The sequence below is a fragment of the Geospiza fortis genome, unplaced genomic scaffold (genome assembly GCF_000277835.1).
Source record: "Geospiza fortis unplaced genomic scaffold, GeoFor_1.0 scaffold186, whole genome shotgun sequence".
Classification (NCBI taxonomy): domain Eukaryota; kingdom Metazoa; phylum Chordata; class Aves; order Passeriformes; family Thraupidae; genus Geospiza; species Geospiza fortis.
In genome coordinates this window covers 6,456,663-6,475,832 of record NW_005054331.1, presented here as the reverse complement: position 1 = coordinate 6,475,832, position 19,170 = coordinate 6,456,663, and the positions used below count along the sequence as shown (strand labels likewise).

Below are 19,170 nucleotides of genomic sequence, written 5' to 3'. Positions count from 1 at the left end.
GCCCCGCATGCTGCGGCGCTCCGCCGCCTGCCCCGCTTTGTCTGCGCCCGCTCCTTTTGCACAGAGGTGTGCAGGGCTTTGTCTGCGGAGCTGAGCCCGGCCGGGGACGCGGGAGTGCTCGCCGTGCGCCGCTTCGGGCTGCTGTGCCCGGGAGCGAGGGGGTGATGCCTTTGTTTTTCTCCCCAGGCTTTTATTTTGTTTATTTTCCTGGTGTAATTATGGTCGGTTTCAAAAAGTGGCGCTGATTTATACCGATTAAAATGTGCGGAGCATCGGGTCGTGTATTCCTGCGTACGTGGGAAGATAAGCAGTATTGCAAATGGAGGTTCTTATGAACCTCATTTTTCCTGCTACCTGCTGCACTTAATCAGCTTATTGTTCCCAACTCCCAGCCCTTCTCACACAAGCGGTTTCCAAGATCAGCTACCTCAGGAATAAAAGGCTCTCATTTCCCAGGGTTGCTTAAACGATCAAAAAGATTTCACACCCCTTACTTTGTGAAATATCAGCAGATTTCCTCTTTCTTTGCCCCTCATGGAGTGCCCACTCAGTTCATCAGTCATATAAATCCTTCATGTACATAGTCCTCAGTGCACAACAAATTAGATCATTGGTTTGCAAACAACAAATCTGGGCCTGCAATGACTGATACACTGCTCTTAGTGCATTTACAGCAGCAAAATAAGCAAAGCATATCTATTGCCAATGGGCTTACATTCTCTGCCCCAGATCCACACATCCATTAAAAGTGTTTATTGTACACAAATTTTTAAAGGCTGCAAACAACTGAGGGAAAGGGATCTTCTTCAGGGAGTAACAGATCTCAGAAGAGGGAGGATTGATTTTTCCAGCCAGATATTGGTTTCATTTAGGTTATGGGTGGCACAATGCTCCTTACCTCATGAATTTCAAGGGAAAAACAGAGCATATGTCTGTCTGACAGTGGATTCCCATTTATCAGGGGCTATAGCCTCAGAAACATTTCAGGCTTCCATTAATTAGTTTCACCATCAAGAAAAATTATTTTATTCTCTGCCACTCCTTTTCATGGCTACACTAACCCTTCCCTTCAGCCAACCCAAGGGACCTGACTTGAATACAGTAGTTAGATGAGTTCAGATGCTACCAGGGAAAAAACATGTAAGCAAACGTGTAAGTATACATTGGTGAGTTTTCAACCCAGATAGGTTTCCCCATACCTGTTTATAATGGACAAATGGGACTAAACCTTTATGCCAGCACCAGTGGCTGAGTGGGATGGGGATGAGGATGAGGAAAGAACAGAGCAAATTCTTTCAACTACAGTGCCACTTTATGGCAGCTCATATTGTTCATGTAAGCTGTCCTTGCCTGGGAAAGCTGTGGAGAGTTGGATGTGTTAACTATGGAAAGATTTGAGGAAGCCCCTGTGTCTTGTACAACAGCTTCTTGTCTTGGTTTCCTTGCTGTCTAAGTCTCTGATTTCAGTTTAGAAACTGAACACAGTGTAGCTGGGAGGAGGTGTGGGTTGAGGTTACTGTTCACTCATGGCTTGGTTTGAATTTCCCTTGGTTTTAGCCACTGTGTAAGTGCAACTGTAAGTAGTGTTATTGCAATCATTCTTGCTGAAGAACAGTTGAGATTAGCTTGGTCTCTTTTGTGGGCTTCTTTTTAGTTAAACACCAGACTGCACATGCCTTTGGGTAGCTATTTACACACTTTTTCTAAACACATGAGAGCATAAATTAAGATCAGTTCATCCACAAATATGCGTAAAGGTATAGGGATGTGTATCTGTGTGCCACCATATGTATGTGCACTCAACCTACATGGCTTCATCTGCCTACCATGCAGGGGAAGCAGATTTTACTCCTGAATTAGAAATTAGTCAGCAAGTAATCATGGGGACATCATGTAATTGCTCTGTGCCTCCTCTTCCTGTTCATAAGCTGTGTGAGAAGGAGCTGTAGACATTGGAATCACACCATGCCAAGCAGATGGGAACTTAGGCATGATCCTTTGGGTCAGCATATCCAGCATCCTGCTGGGGAACCACGTCACTGCTCTGCTGGAAGGAAGGAAAGGCTTGAACCACAATGGAGCAGGACATCACTGACAGCAAATCTCTACCACTGAGTATTTAATCTTTGACAAACTGATGCCATGCCATGAAGATCATCTCTTGGCAGATATTACCCAACCCCAGCCAGTTCTTTTGTCTGTGACAGAAGGAGGCAGGGACAGCAGCTAAAGTGTACCTGCTTTATTGCAAAAAGTGTGGTAAAATTTCAAATGTGTTCTTGGCTGGAAAATAATTTTTTTTTTTACTTAAAATATTATTATTAGGTCTTATTCAGTTTTACCCCACTGATAACAGCTGATTGTACAATTAGTAGACCACAAAAATAGGTGTGATCAACTTCTAGTGTCTAAGGTTATTTCAAAAAGTTTATGCAAAATTTTAAATGCATATCCTTCAACTATACAGCCTGTACTCCCAACAGATATATATGTGTGTAGCATCCTATTGGAAACAATAAACCTTGACTTTTTAAAAAACACTAAGATTAAAAAATAGGCTTTTTTTTTTCCTGTTTGAATTTGGATTGCTGCCATTAGGTATCCACTATTTCTAGATTTGAACTTTTTGCAGTGGTGGTGCATTGCAGCTTTGTGCTGCTAAATGTCATCTCCATCTTCTGTGGAACAGGTTGCTCACTGCATTTGAGGAACAGAACTACTTTATCACCTTTAGAAGTGACTAATCTAGAAAAATTTCACCTGTTAGAATCTCTTATTTTCACCTGCTTGTAATTTCAAAAACTGTCTAATTTGGAGCTGAAATTTCCCAAGCTGGAAGCTCTGAGGGGAAAAATAAAAAGAAATTTCAGTCCAAGTAGGGAATCCATGTTTGTAATTTTAAGAGGCTCAACAGATTAATACCTTTAATGCTGCTCTTGGTAAAATGATTTGTTTTGGAACTACTAATTTGCATTTTCACTGAACTCAGTACATAGTTACTAACTTTGATTTCTGTCTAGTGAATAATACTGCTGAACGCTGTCACTGTCATGAGCTTTGCCTCCTCCTCAAGCTTTTTACAGTCCCAGGAAGGCTACAGGTGACATGCTGGGAAGGTGACCTCACAGTTCAGCAAGTTCACGTCAGCAGGTGCAGCAAGGTGTCAGTTCTGGCCGTGGGTGCCCCCTAGATGGTGTCCCCAGATGATTTCCCTCCCTGCATGCAGAGATCTCTTCCCTGCAGGGATGGGAGGAGGTAATCCAGTCCTGAGGCAGTCACGAGGGGATGGGAACAGGCAAGGTGACAGGTCCAGGAGCTCAGACAGGAGCTTTCCCTGCCTTGTGGGGAGCATTCACTGCACCACAAGATGCCACCCAGCCCTGGTAATCCCAGCACTGCCTTCTCTGACTCTCAGTTAAGTGGGATAAACAGGGTGATACAGCCAATGAAGCATGAATTCATCTCTGAATAAAACACAGGCACAAAGTGCCCCAGGACTGGCTTTAGAAGTCAGCATTGTGAGGTTGATCCTGGTGTGCCTAGGAGAGGTGGTGCCTGATTTCTTCATCCCTGGTGCTACTCACCGCTTCTCAAGTGCTGCAAAGGAGTATGCAGCCCTTGGGATGGGAAGGGAAGAAAGGGATGGAGACTAGATAAAATGCCAGGCAAGTGTTCAGCATGGAGAGCAAGGAGAGAGAAGGCACTTTGGGGTGCCAGCACAAAGCCCTTGGCGAGGGTTTAACTGAGTTTTCCAACCCCAAGTCCCATGAGAATGCTTTCAAACCACCTAGCCACTGGACTTGAGGGCTCTCAGCTGGATGAAGAGCTGACCCCTGAAGACATGAGTGTGTGTTCCACCTCTTCATCTCCTCCAGAAGTGATTTCTTTGAAAGATGGAGAGATTGGAGATTTAATACTTGTCTAAGCAGCTTTCAGGCTTGTTAAAGTGCTAATCCCATAACCCCTGTCACAAGCCTGAAGGTGTGCAAAGACTTCACATGTCACTTCACAATCCCCTGAGGAAGCAAGGGAAACAGGAAGACAGAGGAAGGAAAAGGATTTTGTGGGGGGTGAGAGGGTAGGGGCAAAACAGAGCCAGTTTCCTTCAGAGTCTAGCCTGAGGAAGGCTGAGGATGGACAGAGCAGCTCAGTGAAGGAGGGAGAAGGAGAGCTAAATTGGTGGGAGGGGGTGAGTGAGAGGACAGGGGTTGGTGAAGGCAAGGTGGTCCCTGCCATGGAGGAGCAGGGGTGTCTTCTCTGCATCCCTGCACTCCAGAGCCTAGCATGCAGAAAAGCAGCTTTTGCTCTCCATCCCTCACTTGGTGCCATGGCAGAAGTCAGTGATCTGCAGGTGAAGGTGTCCTAGAGAAGTCACCCACCAGAGCTGGATTTAAAAGGGGACTGGATTATTTTAGGACCTCTCAGAAAACAGGTGGTTACGTAAGGTCAAATCTCAGCAAGTGTAATCAAATCTCAGTTCTAAGCTGATCACCAAGCAGGGTGTTAGGAGTTATTTATTCAAGCATTCCTCCCTGTGTTGTGACTTTCTTCTGAAACAGCCAGAGCTGGCGTTGGGACTAAATTAGGAGAGCTGTGGCATCCTCTCCTCCTCTGCTGACCTTGGGAAGTCTCCCTTGCCAGCTGCACCCTGACATTCCTGTGCTAAACAGTACTCTCAACAAGGAACTTGATTGCATGCCAGAATTTATGGCTTCTAGTCAGGTTGTGTCCAGCCTCTGGCCAGCTCTTATGTGCCTTATATATCCTGCAGCTCAGGGCTTGCTGCTTGCAGCTATATAGCATCTCTCAAAGCTGTGAGACAATAATTACCAGCCTCTCTGTGGCAATGTTTTTCCTTTATTGCACTTGTGCTGTTCACATATTATTGCTCTCACAGCCCTGCCTCCATAAACCCCCACAGTGTTATTATGGTGGATTCTCGTGCAAGAACTGCTGTGAGAATTGCTGTTCCTCCCACTCCTTCTTTTTCTTTGATATTGCAGGCTTCAGTCTATAAAGGAGAAAAACAAATGTGGTGTTCAACAGAAAAGCCAGTGGCTATTGAAATTCTCAGCAAATATTATCCAGCTTTGCGTATTCACAGAAGATTAACAAGCAATGAATGTGCAACATTTGTACATGATGAATGTTCTCCTCCCAGATCCAACAGAAACAGACCCAGAAATAATCCATAGGAGTTTCAAGTGGGTCTTGATGAAAATTGTACCAAGGGAAAGCATGGCAAGAAATCATGCTACTGGTCACTTTCACTGTCATCATCTGCAGCATCAGAGAGAGTCCTCAGAGGAGGATGTTCCTATGGGACCCCATCATTGCCCTTCACAGCTGGCCAGTGGGTAAAAACTCCCCTTTTTCCCTCTCTTCTTTTCCTTTATTTTCTTTTTCTTTCTAGAAATAACTTTCAGCATTCCAAGTCATGAAGTACACCATCAGCTGTCAGTGTCCCACAAATAAATCTTCATGCATACAAAACTGTCAGAACACTCCTTGTGCAACATGTGCATGCTCCACATGCAATGATGACTACTAAACAATTCACTTTTTCTCTGCTGTGTTTATGGTGCTTGACTGGACCAGAAAACAAGCTGCAATTCCAGGTCCTTGGCACAGAAATATCCTTAGCAGCCTCCCAGTAAGAAGCTTCAAAGCAATTTGTAGGTGTGTGCCTCCAGTGGGAAACAAGAGTGTAGAGGACCTAAATTAGAAAAAAAAAGGTTGGAATATGACAGTGAAAGGCCATTAAAAACAAAAACAAATGATCAAACAAACAAACATTACAACATTAAGCTCTACAGTTGTGGAAGATCCTAAGGAGAAAACAGAAGGCTTTGTATTAGCAGTACACCTAAGCAATAAAAGGAGAAAATAAGGGGTTTTTCATTTATTCAGATTTTGATCCCCTGGCTTTTTCCCTTCCACAGTTATATCCACCAGGGATCTGCTATCACATGGCAGCTAGAGCATTTAGCATGCATGTGTCTGGGAGGTGAGCAGCACCCCAAGAGACAAGATAATGGAGCAGAAGAGCTGCCTCCTCTGCCCATTAGTCAAATGTTCCCAAGGAGAGTGTGAGATGCTCCCCAGAAGCAATCATTTCTTTCTGAAAGCCTCAACTGCTACATGAAGAAAATCATGATAATGGTGGCAAAGGGCTGAACTGAATGAGATTGCACAGCAGTGCTTTTATGTGGTAGGAGGAGGAAGGAAGAATGCCTCTTGCATGGTGTGAAAGCCATGGGGAAGATATGTGCCCCATTAAGAAGAAGAACGAAACATTTTACCAAAATGTTTAGGAAAGCCTTCCCTTATTGGGCTGCTGGTTTCCAAGGAGAAAGAATCAATCATTCAAAAAGAAGAACAAAAAAAAAAGATGAGAAAAGGAGCTGTCAGGAAAGGAGACATCTGGAGCTGACTTGTGTACAGTTTCTGCTTCTTAGCCCAGTGACACTGAATCATTTGCTACACTGTTTTAAACTGAACAAAGCTCTGGAACAATCTGATTTTCTGATTTCTATTTAAATAAAAACACACATTTTTTTAAAAACAAGGCAGTATTACTTCTCTGTTTAGTTCAATGCATGATTTTAGAGAGTGCTAGTGTACCATTTAAGCACTGTTCACAGGTACATGGCATGTAATTCACACAGAAGGAATCAATTATCAGAAAAGAAAAATCTGAATAAGACTCTTGAGACAATACTGTGGAAACTCGGTGATTTTTTAAGGGCGACCACAAGCTCTGATTTATAGCAGTCACATAGATAACCAGATTAACTACCTGGGCTTTATAAAACAAAGGAAAATGCTAAGTTTTTGTTCAATGTAATAATGTTGAGCTTGTTCTGTACATGTCGTTTAGGAGAAAAATAATCTTATAAATGAAAAAAGCAGATACTTTAATTGTGGGTAGAGAGAAAACAAGAAAGAAAGAATGCTTTTTAAAACAATCTAACAAAGTCAGTCTTATTGTGTCATTACCAACAGCCTGGATACAGACATTAAGCAAAGTGAGTGCACAGAAAGGATGCTCACTAATGATATTGCCTTCTCTTGGGACAGCTTTACAATGAGCATGGGGATGCTCTTAAGCAATGAATCACAAAGCAGTTAGAAACACTGAGCTTTTTGTGCTGCATGGCCAAGAACATCAGTCTCCTCAGCCGATGGCTGAGTCTCATCTGCAGGTCCATGAACTTTCTCTCCACCATCTCTTCCATATTTACAAATAAGAACAATAAAAATGTAGTTCTCTTTCTTGAGATCTGATGGTAAAAAGGGCTATCAAAAAAAAGAGAGAGAGAGAGAGAGAGGGGATTTATTTTGGTTTTCCTTTTATTTATGCCAATCAGGGAGAAGTTTCTGTAAGTTACTAAAATCATGCTAACAGCAGTCTTGTGAGTGTGAGATGCTAAGACTTGGCTATCTGTTCCAAGAAAGGCCAGACTCACTGCTCAGAAGAAAATATAACTCTGGTAACTAATGAAGTGTAGGACAGACTACATGGTTTTATATCATCTGCTATAAAAAGCTCCAGAATGTCCTAAAGCATTTGTGCCTGGAAGCCTGGGGCCTGTAATGATGTTCTAACATGTGCAAGTAGAGCACCCTTGACCCAATAAGAAAAGCAGGGACTCCATTTTTCCTGCAGAAGCTTTTGCAGTGGCCATTTGGCTTGAGGACTTAGTTATGTCTGTCGCTGAGACAGGGCCATTGCTGATAGTTCAGCAAAACCTTATCACTTGATTAATATTTCCTGAAAGGACCCTTTTCTACAGGTTGGTCTTGGAAATCTCCCTCTCCAGCCCTGGCAGTGGAAAAACAGACCTCAGCCTCTCTCCTCTCTGCCCTATTGCCAGGGAAGCCTCCAGGGTATGAGTGGGAGTATCAAGATCAGGCTCTTCTGCACGCTGAGCTCAGTGACACTGAACATAACTTTTGTATCCAGCAGCAGGCACAGATTCCCAAAGTCAGCACACCCTGTTTATTGCAGGCTGTTAGGGATGTTTCACCCCGACACCAAAATAACTGTGGGAGATTTCCCGAAGGAAAAATGATAAAACTCCCCACAAGCATGCCTTCTTCTCTGCATTTTTAATGGCCTGATTTGCATGCAGTCAAACAACTAAATATCTGTGCAGGGAAAGCCCAATCCCCAGTATCTGTTCTTCTTTTCTACACTAGCACGAATGACATGAGCCTTAGGAACATGGTGAGCACTGCAGGGGAAGGATTTACAGCCTGTGAGTCCTCATTTGCAGGCACCTTACTGCACTGGGCTTCTCACCAAAATGCTGTTGACATGACAACCTCACTGATCTTCTATGAGACCAACAGACAGTCCCATTCTAAATCCAGGTCCTACCATCTCACCTGGGATCCAGAGGCACTTGGTAGGCTGCCTGTCTTCAGGAGGGAAACCAACATTTTACTGCCTGCTTAATTCTCTGCTCACTTCCAGTCAGGTATATCTTTGTGGCAAGTGATAAATCTCTATCAATAAAGGCACAAAGTCTCCCAAGTGTGTGGCACAAGCTTGTAGAGATACATTTCAAAAGTTCTTGTGGCCCACACCAAGCACAGCCCTTATCAGCTGCGTCCCTGAGTCTGTGCCTCAGCTGGGATTTCCTCCCACAGTCCCATGAGCTCAGTCAGCCTCTGGAAAAATCACTGTCTTGTAAACTTGTGTTTTCTTTGTCATTCGAGTGAGCTGCTATTTCTGGCATAACTACTGTTTCCATGGCTACACCAGCTCATAAATAGGGTCAGAAACCTTGGAGATGTTTTTTAAGTGGTTCCTTGGAACAGAACATAATCTGGCCGGAGGTGATGGAGCTCCTGAGTTTTCCTTTGAGGCCACAAGGACTGCACTCCTGCTACCACCTGGACACCATGGTTTCTGGTGCACCTCTGCTCTGGATCCAATGGCAACTGTTGTGGCCAAAAAAGTTGGCACTGGCCTTCCTGGGGAAGAAAAGCCTGGGCAGGGAGGGACAGGGATTTGGTTCTCAGTCCCTGGGCAGGACTTGTCATTTATCTGGGGCAGCAGCCAGGCATGAACATGAAGCAGGTGCCTCTTGCTCTGAAAGGAAGCTGTGCACCCACAACTCTGCAAAGTAAATGCCACCCACTTTGTGAGGGGAAGGGAGAGAGAGAGTATGGATGGAGAGAGAGGACTGATAATCCTGGGAGGTAAGAAAGAACGTGAGAAGTGGGGCCCTTTAGGGAGTTTCTGTCATGTTTTGTCAGTGGTAAAAAAAATATCTTCATGTGACACCATGGAAATTTATTTTTCCCACAGTCCACTTTTTGTTAAAGGGAAACAAGACAGATTTCATTGGGAAAACAGGAAAACAAAGGGAGTATTTTGAAAACAAACAGCCTGAACATATGTAAATTTTTAAGCCTCAGGAAAGAGCAGTAGAGGGCTGTACAGCTGATTTCCCCAGCAACTTTACCTACACAGAAGAAGGCAGAAGGGGAGGGGGAGCCCCTGGAAACCTGTCTGCAGCAGATGGAGGCATGGGAATGAGCAGCAGGGATGGGAGGGAGTCTGCTGCCAGCAGGCTGCACCTCTTTATATCCACACAAGCAGGTCCCTGCCCACAGTAATCACTTCTGCTCTCAGAAGAGGATGGGTGCAATCAATCTCCACACATTTGTATACAAGCTCTAGTCATCACAGGGAAAGGGAGGATGCCAACAAGATCTGCCCCCGTTCTCTTTCCTGTGCCCAGAAATTACTGCACAAGCCTCTGAAAGCTGTGTGGGAATGTGTGTTTGCTCCTTCTTGCTAGATTGAAAGCCTCTCAGCTACATCTAGGATTTACTTCCCAGCTTCTCAGTGCCCACTCAAGGGCTAGGACCTTATTGATTTTTCTAATGTAAGCTAAGAGTCTCGCTGAAGGATTTACCTTGTCTAACTTCAGCCATCTGAAGGGTCAGAGGCCCCAGCTATGGGACTCTTGCTCAACACCAGTGCAGTGCTGAACTGGTGACCGCTGCCAGGGCCTGTCCTGTCAGTGAGAGACTGTCCCTTCTTGGTCACACACAGTCACACCCCTGGCTGGCTTGGCTGCTCCAAAATCCCCTCCTCCAGCCTCACCCAAAGACAAATCCCATCCATCATGAACAACCCCGTACTTTGGTTTCCTTCTGCCCTTGTGTTGCTCTGATTCTCTGGCTGCTGCTCCATTTCCTGGGATTATTTTCAGTCCTGCCATGCCTGATCTTGTGCAGTGAGGAGGATGCTCAGCAAGGGTAAGTGTGAGGTGCTTCACCAGGCCCAAGAGCCCCTGAGGGTTGTTAACCTTGTGGTTATACCTCCAGCCAGACAGTTACAGGCCATGGCTGAGGCACTGCTGTGGCTGAGGATGAGGATGATCTTCCAGCACCTGGACCTCCTCTTTTCACCCTGAGCCTCCACCAACTCTTTCCATATCTCTGACACTGATCTTCCAGGCAGCTACAGCAGGCTATTAGAACACATGGGAGAAACCAAGGACTGGGTATAAAACAGTGTGCATTGCCACACATGGAGTTTTGGTGGGCTGGAGTATGGGCTGAGCTCTGCCTCTGAGGCCCCCTCCCAGTGACAGTGGTGCTGGTACCCAGATGAGACCTGGCTGTTCCCTCAGCCCAACACCTTGGGTCTCAGGAGTGACTGGTTGGCCGCCCATGTGCAACACAAAGGTTCCCATTCTCCCCCCTGCCTTCCCATCTGCTTCCCTAGAGCCCTGCAGCATCTCAGCAGCATTCCCTAGGACTCCTGAGTGGACTCAGCCCTGCTGGCACTGGGCTAGCTGCATGCATGGCTCTGTAAGGTGTGTCTTCACCCCCGCAGCACCTCTGAGAAGTTCACTGGAAACCCCTCCAGGCATTCACCAGCGCAGGAGAGGGACAGGGAATCCTCCCTTCTCTGGCATGTGCAGACACGTGTGTTTCCAAGAAGCAGCACCTCTCAAAGGCCAGGTTATTTCTTTATTTCTCTTTGCTTCTCCAGAGATGTCCCCCCAGAAGCTCCAGAGAAGCCACCGCCTTCTTGCAGAAAGGGGCACGTCGCCCCTCAGGAGTGTGCTGAGGCTCTGCTGCTCCTCCAGAGCTTGCTGGAGCTGTGCCTGCCCAGCCCTGGTCCCACAGTGCTCCCCCCTTTCAGCCCTGGAGTGCAGACACCGCCCACGAGGGATGGCCTGATGTCACCTGGTGGCAGGGTATATCTGGAGCACAAGGGACACCTCGAGACTCTTCCTACCCAGGCTGGAGGACGGGAGTTGAATGATTTGCAAGAGGAGCCCTTGGCACTGTAAGTGTTCCCCGGGAGCTCAAAGCAATAGCAAGGGGGGCAGGGGGATGGAAAAGGAACTGGCTGAAAAACCCAGGGGAGAGAAAAGTCCAGATAAAACTCCTTGGGGGAAAAATTTGGATGTTGGTGCTTGGAGAATGTGAGCAGGTCCGGTAGCTGGGAGAGGGAGCTGTGATTCTTGCCTGGTTGCTTTGTTTCCTCTATCATTAGGGCAGGTGCTGCTGCAGAGGTTTGTCTCAAACCTGGCTGTACAAGCAGGGGCTGCTCAGTTCCTCATGCTGAGGAACCCCTGGGCTGGGCACCCTTCTGTTGGGGCTCCCTGGAACCCCCCTTGTGTCCTCAGCTGGCTGAGCCTGCTGAGCAGCACTGGGGGGCTGGCAGGGAGCAGCTGGGACAGGCAGCTGGTGTTTGCTGGCCCAGCACCCAGCCACACCTGCAGGGCACATCAGTGAGGAGTTCATAACATGGTGCTGTACCTCTGCTGCCACTGAATCTCTTCTCTCAACTGGGATAGTCTTCCAGTGATCCCCGTTTGGGAATATAGTTCTACTGGAAATGAGTTTCTGTCTCTTAGAGTGCATCCTCTTTCACCTGTTCTTAGTCTTAAAACTGCTGCCAGAATGAAAGATTTGAAATCCTGTGTAAGACACAGGAGCAGAAGGAGCTGAACCCGCATGGACTTCTTCCCATCACTATGATTAGCCACCTCAAGCAATTGAGGCTGGAGCTGTGAGACTCCTCAGAGGCCCTGGATTTGATAAGCCCTGACAAAAGCCTGAAAGGATGATGCTAGTGGGCTCTCCCGAGGCCAAGATCTGAGCATGCAAGAAACCCATAAAGAGAACATGAGCGCAAGGATGTTCCTCTCTACTCACAGAAGAGTATCTGCATGGAGGGCCATGGCTCATGGAGGTTCTGTGTCTCACACGCTGAGGCAGTGTAAGACAAGTGCACATGGAGGAATCTGTATTTTTGAAAGCTTTGGACAGGGGAAGATAAGTTCCTACACCAGAACGGTCTGAAAAGAGAAAAGAAGATCAAGTGATGCGTCTACATTATCTGCCAGGGACATTTTCCACAGAGAGTCAGAGATTAAGGATGGAGCAGATTAAAGAGTCAGCATTTGTCAGTAGTATTCAAGCCCCTTTAAATTTAAATAAAACTAAAAGAAGGATGATTAACCTGGCCAACAACCCCGAGGTGGGATTTCTGACGCAACTGAGATAAGCCCATTAGTGTGTATTAGGTATAATTAGCATTCAGATGCAAGCAAAGCTCTTACCTAGAGGATTAAGCCCTTGACTGAGCAGAAATGCTGTCAGGGGCAATTAGGTAACACCTCGTCAGAGGAGGGAGCAGAGGAAGTGCATGGCAGAGGATCTTATGCCTCAACAGTCTTTGCATCCACAGCCACCAGCTCTTGCTCAGGAGCTGTGTGCTGGTGCTGGCAGGAGCAAAGGAGCTCTGGCAGACCAGGAAGCACTGGGAGAAGGCAGCACAGCACTTGCAGAGATCTAGAGGAGACTCAGAACGTTTGTCAAGCCACCTGTTTGATCTGGTACCAAGGACTATCCAAGTAACCAGGTATGGTAAGACAAAAGGCTGTGGAATTCCCATGGGAAGAAGCTGCTCTTGGCATTTCTTTCATGTCTGTGATCCTGGGGTGCTTGTCTGGCTGTGTGTAGGGGCAGTTTGTTCCCAAGGTGTGCGAACTGGGACAGTTTCTATGCTGTGGGGCAGGGCCCACTGCAGCAAGAATGGAGAATTCTTTGACTCTAATGATGGTAAGGAAGTCCCACCAGCTCCATGGTGGGAAGGCAGCTTGATTTCAGTGGCAAGAGGAAAGCTGTTATGTGGAATTAAGGTTGCTTTCCATCCTCTGTAATTTTTTAGTGATGCATGGAGAGAATAGAAGTAGGGAGAGATTAGTAAGGAAGAAGTTAGATTGTCCCTAATGTTGGAAATGTCCCTAGCTAAAAGTTTCTTTGAATGCTCTTTATTGAATTCATGCAGGTGAGAAAGGATGAAGTGTGATTTGGGCAGATCCTTTTTCCTACCAAATCCTGGGTTATTGGATATCCAGTGAATGGATGCAACTACTTCAGATTGGGGCAAAAAGAAACTTCAAGGGCTGAATCTTCCCATCAGCTATTCCTCTATTGAGTGAAGTCAGGGACAAAATGTGGACTCAAGGACTCAAGATGTTTTGACCCTCAAAGACATATTTGTGGTTAAGGTAACGTGCCAGTGCACAGCAGAGGTTATTGAAGCAGGGCAGGAATTCAGCTGGAGATGGAGCACAAATGCATCTTTCAAGTTTTGGATGTCAGCCTAAGGGATGGAAATCTCTTAGCTAGTTTGTTTTTTTCTGTTGTACTTTTGGGAGTAGCCCTTGAGAAGGGTGCCAAGTATCTTGGATTAACATGGTGCTTAAAAGTGGATGCATGTCCCTCTTAGTTCAGGAGTGGGGTCTAGCACTGAGACAGATAAACCTACTGATAAGAATTGCACCTGAGAAAGAGACATAGTGATAGACTTTGGCACATTAGCAGACATGCTGTGGAGCAGCCTTCTGATGCAAAGCATTTTGTTGTAGGGCAGTACCATCTGAGTTCCTCCTATCCTGAGTAACAGAGAGGGACCAAATTCTGTCTTTGTTTTGGAGGCAAATGCCTTCATCTCTCAGTTTGGCCCGAAAAATCTGTGAGCCAAAAGATTTCCTCTCTCCTCCCAGCAGTGCAGTCCAGGTCATACCTATCACTGCACTTCCATCCTCATTCTGTTAAAGAAGAAGGTGACAGTGTTTGCCTGTCCTGCCACCATGCTGTGAGGAAAAGGAAAAAGCTGTAAATACTGGGCAACTGTTCAGGCACTGCAGAGATGGCAGCCAAATAAGTAACTTCCAGGGTTTGAGCTGATCCTTGTGTTTGTGGGCACAGAGTGTGCTTGGGAAGCGTTGTGTTACACGCGGGGGAATAGCATCTGTGCATGCTGCAGCTTCAGACACAACCATCTGCTGCTCCATTTGGGGCTGCTGGAACCTGTCCAGTCTCCTGCTTGGGATATTACAGCTGAGACAGAAGCCTGACCACAAGCAACAGAAGAACTAGCCTGCCTCTAGGTGCTATCATTTGGAACCATCCTACTGCCACCACAGATGGAAAGATGCTCTGGATGAAGCATTTCCAGACTGCCACAGATACAGAAATATCTTCACCTTGCATGGACGTGGAAGTGACACAGGAGGATTGCTCAGATGATCTTTCTCCTTGTATATAAGGATTTGCTTTCCAACGCTCTGGCTATTTCAGGATAAAGGAATGAACTCTCTTTAGAATAAGGAAAGAAATCTTTGATGACATTTATAGTTCTGAGATTAGAAGTTCAGAGTGTCACGGCAGGTGATGTTGGGGATTAAGCCAGAGTACTATGGTGACCTAATGAGATTAGTCTTTAGAACCAAATCCTGAAGTTAATTCCATCAGCGATTACACCACCTGGAGATAGGAGATATATAACAGTCATGGGGAAGAACGTGACTTCAAGGAAGGAAAGAAGTTGCATTTATTTTTGTCCATAAATGCACTTGTTCAGACCATTATATTACTAATGGCATACTAATTAGCACAAACTTTGATGAAGGGCTGGTTTCTTCCCTTTGGGCACCAGTAAGAGTTATAGCTGTCCTCTCTGGGAAGGAAGCAAAAGGCTCAGAGTGCAGCAGTTCTGCTGGCTAAGACAGGAGACATGTCTCCCAAACAGAAATTGCTCCCTGATAACTCTTTATCCCCTGTGGAGTTTGGCTTATGTACAGTGTGGTGAAGAGGGGTCAGCACATGTAATATAATGCTCAAAAATACCAAAATGAGCACATCCTGGGCAAAGTTACAAGCTTTACTCCTCTAAATCCTGAGAAATTTGTGAAATAAACTTCTGCCTAAAAGATAGTGTCCAGTGTGTTGCCTTAGCCTTCTGTACAATCTTGCAACAATCTTGTGCTATTTACCATGAGTTTGGTATTGACAAACACTGGGCCCTAATTGCAGCTCCACCCAGACAAAGGACCCTTCCAGCCCAGTGTCCCATGTCCATCAGTGTTCTAAAGGTAATGCTTAGGCACAATTATGAGAACAGGTGAAGTATATCATGGTGATTCCCAAGGACAGGATATTTCTCTAAGCCCTACATGTGTCTTCATGGCTCCTGTAGTAGTCAGGTCCTGAAGCAGTAAGCAAAAACCTCAGCAATGCTATTCCAAGGCTAGCTAGAAAAAAACCCCAGCATTGGCATTGAACTTCCTGTTTTACCGAAATTGTGGGGCAAGCTTCTGCAGCAACCTGTCTCCAAGAGTGCAACTGTGTTTGAGACAAAAGGAGGTGTTAGTCTCCATGGCTCTGCAAGACATTGCACCATGGGGTAAATGTCTTTTTGGCCTTAGCTCAAGCGCTCTTTGTTTGGCGTCTTAATTCTAGCATACCAGATGAAAGGCAACACTACCCTGCTTAATTTGTACTCATTACAATCTTTCTTTATCTTTAATACCATTATCTCTGATCCTGTCACAATTATATTTTCCATAGTTCTGTCATCTGACTACTGATACCTAGAACGGATAAGCAGAGCGTTGTGCCAGTCCTTGCTGTTATCTTGCAGACAGAGGGATCTGAGAGAGGCCCGTGCCTGCTGCCCACAGCCCAGCGATGAGCGAGACCCCAGCCGCCAACCTCAACACCGGGGATGCTTCAACCGGCCCCACCACACCGCGCAAGGGGCCCCCCAAGTTCAAGCAGAGACAGACAAGGCAGTTCAAGAGCAAGCCCCCTAAAAAAGGAGTAAGAGGGTAAGGGAACTGTGGAGAGAAAAGAAACCGTGCTAGTTGAGTCGCTCCCCACCACTACATTGTGCTTCTGTGCATCTTCCCTTGGGCAAGGAGCCAGACGGCTTCCCCTGCCCCCTCAGCTCTCCAGCCTGGAGCTGCTTCTCTTCTGCTCCCTACCCACAATTCTTCTTCCTTGGCTGGGGGCTTAGGGCATCCCTCCTTTCCTTGCTGCTGCCTCAAACTCACTCCTTACCTGCTCCTTTCTCTCCTAGGTTTGGAGATGACATCCCAGGCATGGAGGGGCTGGGCACAGGTAGGCTCTGCAGGATGTTGTCATGCCCTACTTTAGCGCTAGCGTAGACAAACTTGATCATGGGAGAGGATTCTGGGGTGCCTCTGTTTCCCTGGCCTGTGCAGCTCTCAGGGTCACCTGAGAAGACTAGTTCTGCCTTCCCGAGCTGCCACGCTCATGCTTATTCTCCACATGAAGGAAAGACCATTTATGTATGCTCCAGCTTCAGACTGCCTACACTGGGCTGCAGAAGTGCTTGTTTGTTTTCTGCTAATACTCTGCTAAGAATTTCAGCAGCATGAGATTCTCAAATAAATGCTAAATGCTAAGCTATTAATACCAAAAATCACAGAAACTAAATCCCAGATGGTCAAGTATTTGTGTTGTCATCAGAATCCTAATTTTAAGAATTTTATGTACCCATCTGGGATTGAGAAACACGTATTGGATGAGCTGTAGCCAGTCAGAACTTTGAAGTTTTGATGAAGAGGGAGTTACAGATCCTGAATATTGTAGGCCAAATTATTCAGCATCTGATCTAAAACTGCACACATCTTCAAGGAGATCACAGTTTGGCTACAGATATTTTATAAGAACAGGAGAAGCCACATAACTGGAATTAACTTTTACACCAGTTTACATAGTCACTGAAGAGACTAGGAACTGCTGGCTTGCTTTTGCTCACAGGGAGAAAGTACACTGATCTGGTTTGGTCTGACAGGTAGTACCAGATTAGAAATGCTCATCTGCCCATTTAACCTTCAAACAGAATCTCATTCTTGTTAACGTTTCCTGAGTAAATCAGCCTTTCCATTAATAAAAAAGAAACCCAAGGAGTGCATTGGACTATGAGAACACATTTGTCATTTTTCCTCTTTTGCAGATATCACCGTGATTTGCCCATGGGAAGCTTTCAGCCATCTGGAACTGCACGAGTTGGCCCAGTTTGGGATCATCTAAGGTGTCAGCATCTCTGCTGGTGTCACCTGGTGACTCCACAGATCCCAGCATGGTCTTTACCACCTTTGACACTTACTTTTGGCCCTTGCATCCGCTTGCTTATGGGCAGGGTGGTTTTGTAAGGGCTAGTTATGAGAAACTTAACTTTGCAGATTCATTTGGCAAAGAAGTTGTTTGGGACCCTGAGCAGACCTCATGTTCCATGTGATGAAACTACTGAAAAATGTCTTCATGTCTCCCTGCACTATATTCTTTCTTCTCTCACTGTCATAGAGATATTGTGTGCATGTATGTCCAGACCTAATTAAATCAGCCTATTCTGTTTTCTTCCTTCCCTCCCTTTCTTCAGCTTTCTATATAGAATTTCCATGGGTAGGTCCCTGCATTATTTGGGCCACCAATTATTTGCTCAGAGTACATCTGTAGAGAGCAGCATTGGAGTCACACCAGTCCAGACATTAGGCTGCTTTCCACAGGAGATCCTTCCCCAGCAGCTCACCATAAGGAATGTGCTGCTAAGATTTACCTCATCAGCAAATGAGGAAAAGGGCTTGCAAATGTTGTCTCTGCTGTACTGCCCACAGGCTACGAACCACGAGAGAGTCTGGCTGTTCTCATAATGTTAAATGAAAATGTGTGCATCTGAGATCAATAGCTAAGTGAATTAATCCTATTATTCATTCCTTTGTGGTTGCAGTTCCAAAGAAGCAGCCCTCCAAATGATGCTGCATTTCCTCTCCTTTGATGGGAAGCCCTGTGTGACGCCTGTCCCCATGCCAATACATATTTGCATGAGACATTTGCTCCCCAGGACATGCTTACTGCTGATTAAGACAGGGAATCCTTATGATCTGTCACCAGGCTGTGCCAGCGGTCCTGCCACATGCAGCAGAAAATGATATTGCAGTAATTGCTCCCTCTTCCCTGTATTTAGCTTAGGACAAGTCTCCCTTCACCCTGCCCCTCATAAGTAGGAAGGCTTTTCTCTCTTCACTCCCTGGCAATTTCAAGCTCTGGAGCTTGCTTGGACAAGCAGGCAAACGGTGTCCCCAGAGAGAAGTAAGAGCAGAGCAGGCGGGGAGGCAGGGGAAGGGCGGGATGTGTGCATGCAGGCAAGCACAGCGCAAATCCACTTAACCCCATCGATCTGCGTCTGCTGCTCTCTGGCAGCGAGTGCTGCCGAGTGGTGAGGCACCCACAGCCACTCAAATATTCAGGGAAGGCACCGAGATTCCCTGGCATTAGGGAAGGGCTTTTGGCTTGTTTGCAGGCAAGGAGCAAGTTTGTTGTAGCTACATAGTATTCATAACAGGAGGTGGAATTTTTAGTTATTGCTTTTAGGTTAAGAAGCCTCATTGCATAAGAACTGCCTTCCCCTATCATATCTTTCCTAGGCTGAACATGTTCATGGGAGCAAGGAGTGATTGTGGAGAGGAGAGCAAATCCTGTCTAAACGATTGATCCTCACGCAAAAAGCATTGCTATAAATCCATGGCGGTGCCATAGTTATCTGCTACTGTTATTCCAGAAATAAAAGCTCGCAGTTTTCAGTTAAAACATAGCTTGGGCACCAAAAGCTAAAGGAAATGAATTCCTGTTGGCAGTCCAGAGTACAGCTTTTATTATGCAGCCCTGCTGCCATTAGACACAGCAGCGAGCCATGGAGGGCTCAGAGCCGCAGCACCATCGCAGCGCAGAGCCGTGTACCATTTAGCTAATTGCAGCCCACAGCTATTTCCTTGGCCAGAGGCACTCTGTCCTTTCCACTTACTTCCAGCT

At 46.1% G+C, this 19,170-nt stretch overlaps 1 protein-coding gene across 1 annotated transcript; it reads left to right on the top strand.

Annotated features, from left to right (window-relative positions):
• The first annotated feature begins 12,739 nt into the window (after positions 1–12,739).
• PDE6H (phosphodiesterase 6H) lies at positions 12,740–17,816 on the top strand. The gene is made up of 4 exons (XM_005421627.3): positions 12,740–12,904; positions 15,974–16,160; positions 16,412–16,452; positions 17,315–17,816. Exons 2-4 carry the CDS (start codon positions 16,021–16,023, stop codon positions 17,389–17,391), a joined length of 258 nt encoding a protein of 85 aa, XP_005421684.1. The 5' UTR covers positions 12,740–12,904; positions 15,974–16,020; the 3' UTR covers positions 17,392–17,816.
• The last annotated feature ends 1,354 nt before the right edge of the window (positions 17,817–19,170 follow it).